This window comes from Eimeria mitis, genomic scaffold (assembly GCF_000499745.2).
Source record: "Eimeria mitis Houghton genomic scaffold, Emh_scaff1440, whole genome shotgun sequence".
In the NCBI taxonomy this organism is placed as follows: Eukaryota; Apicomplexa; class Conoidasida; order Eucoccidiorida; family Eimeriidae; genus Eimeria; species Eimeria mitis.
This window is the reverse complement of record NW_013569250.1, coordinates 4,404-6,903: the sequence shown is the minus strand read 5'-3', so window position 1 is coordinate 6,903 and position 2,500 is coordinate 4,404. Positions and strand designations below refer to the sequence as shown.

Below are 2,500 nucleotides of genomic sequence, written 5' to 3'. Positions count from 1 at the left end.
GTATTCGAGGGTATGCACACTGGGGTTTAGGGTTTAGGGTTTAGGGTTTAGGGTTTGTTGCATGCTTGGCGCTCTACGGGCTAGACAGGTATTTATCTAAGACTTTAGGGTTTAGGGTTTAGGGTTTAGGGTTTGTGGCCTTCAATACTCCCTTTGATTTACGGCAAATTAAACAATGAGGGTTTAGCATCTAGGGTCTAGGGTTTAGGGTTTAGGGTTTAGGGTTTAGGGTTTGTGTATCAGGCCGCCGTCAAGCCCGGGCGCTGCTGAAGCTGCTGCGTGCCTTTATGAATCTGCACGATCAGCTAGAGGCTGCGGGGCCCCCCGCGGGGGCCCCTGGGGGCCCCCCATCGTACCACTCCTTTGTTGCTGCTGCTGCAGCACACCAGTCGATAGGCAGCAAGACCAAACACACCATCAGCAGGAAGACCCTGGGGGCCCCCCTACAGGTTAGGGGCCCCTTTGAGCTGCTGAATAGATTGCATGCATTCTGCTGCTGCTGTTGCTGCTGCTGTTGCTGTTGCTGCTGCGGTGCTTGTGCTGCTACTTCTGTTGCTGCTACTATTTATATGTTGCTACTGCTGCTGCGACTGCTTCTAGTTTTGCTGTTCTGCTGCTGCTAGTGCTAGTGTTCGTCGTGCTGCTGCTGCAGCTCGACATGCTGCTGTTGTTTCTGCTGCTGCTGCGGCTCCACCTGCTGCTGCTGCTGCTGCTGCTGCTGCTGCTGCTGCAGGTGTTTTTGGTGGTGTCTAACTTTAAAGTGAGGGGTGCCCGGGTGACGGACGGCGTCGTCTCCTTCACGGAGACTGTGCTCGCGAGACAGCACCAAACCACACAAGTCAGCTGCTGCTGCTGCTGCTGCTGCTGCTGCTGCTGCTGCTGNTTTGCCTTTTTTTTTTTTTTTTTTTTTTTTTCGTGTTTGTATTGCATTTGTTGTTTTTCTTTGCTCTACACCCTTCATCACAATAAAAAAAATAAATGAAAATAAAAACAACAAAAACAATAAAAATAATAATTCCTATTGTGGGGTGTATGTACACCGCAGCGTGTGAAGCGGCTGCGGGTGAAGGGCCTGCTGCTGCCGCAGAGCCAAAAGGAGTTTCTGCGAGCTGTCTGTACACTCGAGAGTGCGGGGGCCCTCGCCGGCTGCTCCGTCTCCTTCAGTTTTATACAACAACCCCACCCCGGGGCCCCCTTCTATGAGCACGGCCTCATGCATTGCTACCCAGGACAAAGAGTAAACCCTAAACCCTAAACCCTAAACCCTTATGCAAACCCTAGCTTATTGTATATGCTGCTGCAGCTTCTGTCTCTGGTTTGTTTCTCCTTTTTTATTGTTGTTGCGGTCGAGCTGACGAGGGTTTGTTTGTTGCTGTCTCTTTTGTCTCTGTATCTGCTGCTGCTGCTTCTTGCTGTGCTGCTGTGTCTTTTGTCTCTGTCTCCGTTTTTCTCTTTTTTATAAACCCCCCTCATTCTCTAAACCCTAAACCCTCATTCAACTGTCTCCTTTGCCCCCTTTCTGCACACACACACACACACATACACACTAGGGTTTAGGGTTTAGGGTTTAGGGTTTAGGGTTTGTGTTGTGTGTAGGTTTGGCGTCACTTTCATACTTATGGGGCCCTCCTGGGGGCCCCCCTGTTCAGGGTACTGCGCTGCCTGGTGCCTGACATGCTGTGGGGGGAGAAGGCGCAGCAGCAGCGGCAGCAGCAGCTGCAGCAGCTTGCACAGGAAGCAGCCAGAGATGCTGCTGCTGCTGCAGCAGGTCAGTCCTCACACAAACAACTGCTGTTGCTAATGCTGCTCCTGCTGCTGCTGTTGCTCATGTTGCGCCTGCTGCTGACGCTGCTGCTGCTCGTGCTGCTGCTGCTGCTGCCGTTGCTGCTGCTCTTGCTGCTTCTCCCTGACGAGTAGTTATGTCTGCCGCAGTCGCCAACCCGAGCAGGAGCAGCAGCAGCAGCAGCAGCAGCAGCAGCAGCAGCGGCGCAGCAGCTGTGTGTGTATCATATGTTTGCTGCAGCAGCAACTCACCCTTCACAGCAGCAGCCTTTGTCTCTTCCCTTCGATAGCAGCCAGGGGGCCCGCGAGGCCCCTCCGGCCCCCACCCTGTTCTACTGCTGCCAGCCAGACCTCCTAGAGCAGCTGCCCCTTCAAGTTAGCTGCTGCTGCTGCTGCTGCTGCTGNACTGCTGCCAGCCAGACCTCCTAGAGCAGCTGCCCCTTCAAGTTAGCTGCTGCTGCTGCTGCTGCTGCTGCTGCTGTCTTCCTCCTGCTGTTGTCCTGCTGTTGCTGTTGCTTCTGCTACTCCTCTCCTGCTGCTGCTGTCCTGCTGCTGCTGCTGCTGCTGCTGCTGCTGCTCATTTGAAATCCCCAGAAGACGTATGCACTGCCTTTCAGCTGCTGTTCGCTTGCTGCTGTTGCTGCTGCTGCTGCTGCTGCTGTTGCTGCTGCTGTTGCTGCTGCTGCTATGGGTACAGCTGCGTCGTCGTTGCGTCACA

At 54.1% G+C, this 2,500-nt stretch overlaps 1 protein-coding gene across 1 annotated transcript in view; it reads left to right on the top strand.

The window, feature by feature from the left end:
• Positions 1-2,500, top strand: part of EMH_0037030 (uncharacterized protein) — a gene marked incomplete at both ends in the record, with an annotated part of 7,564 nt that overhangs the window by 1,636 nt on the left and 3,428 nt on the right. The window contains 6 exons of the mRNA XM_013495145.1: positions 1-10; positions 244-449; positions 734-838; positions 1,046-1,237; positions 1,597-1,768; positions 2,024-2,157. The exon at positions 1-10 is cut by the window's left edge and continues 220 nt beyond it. Coding sequence (XP_013350599.1) covers positions 1-10; positions 244-449; positions 734-838; positions 1,046-1,237; positions 1,597-1,768; positions 2,024-2,157 — 819 coding nt within the window. The remainder of the gene's footprint in view (positions 11-243; positions 450-733; positions 839-1,045; positions 1,238-1,596; positions 1,769-2,023; positions 2,158-2,500) is intronic.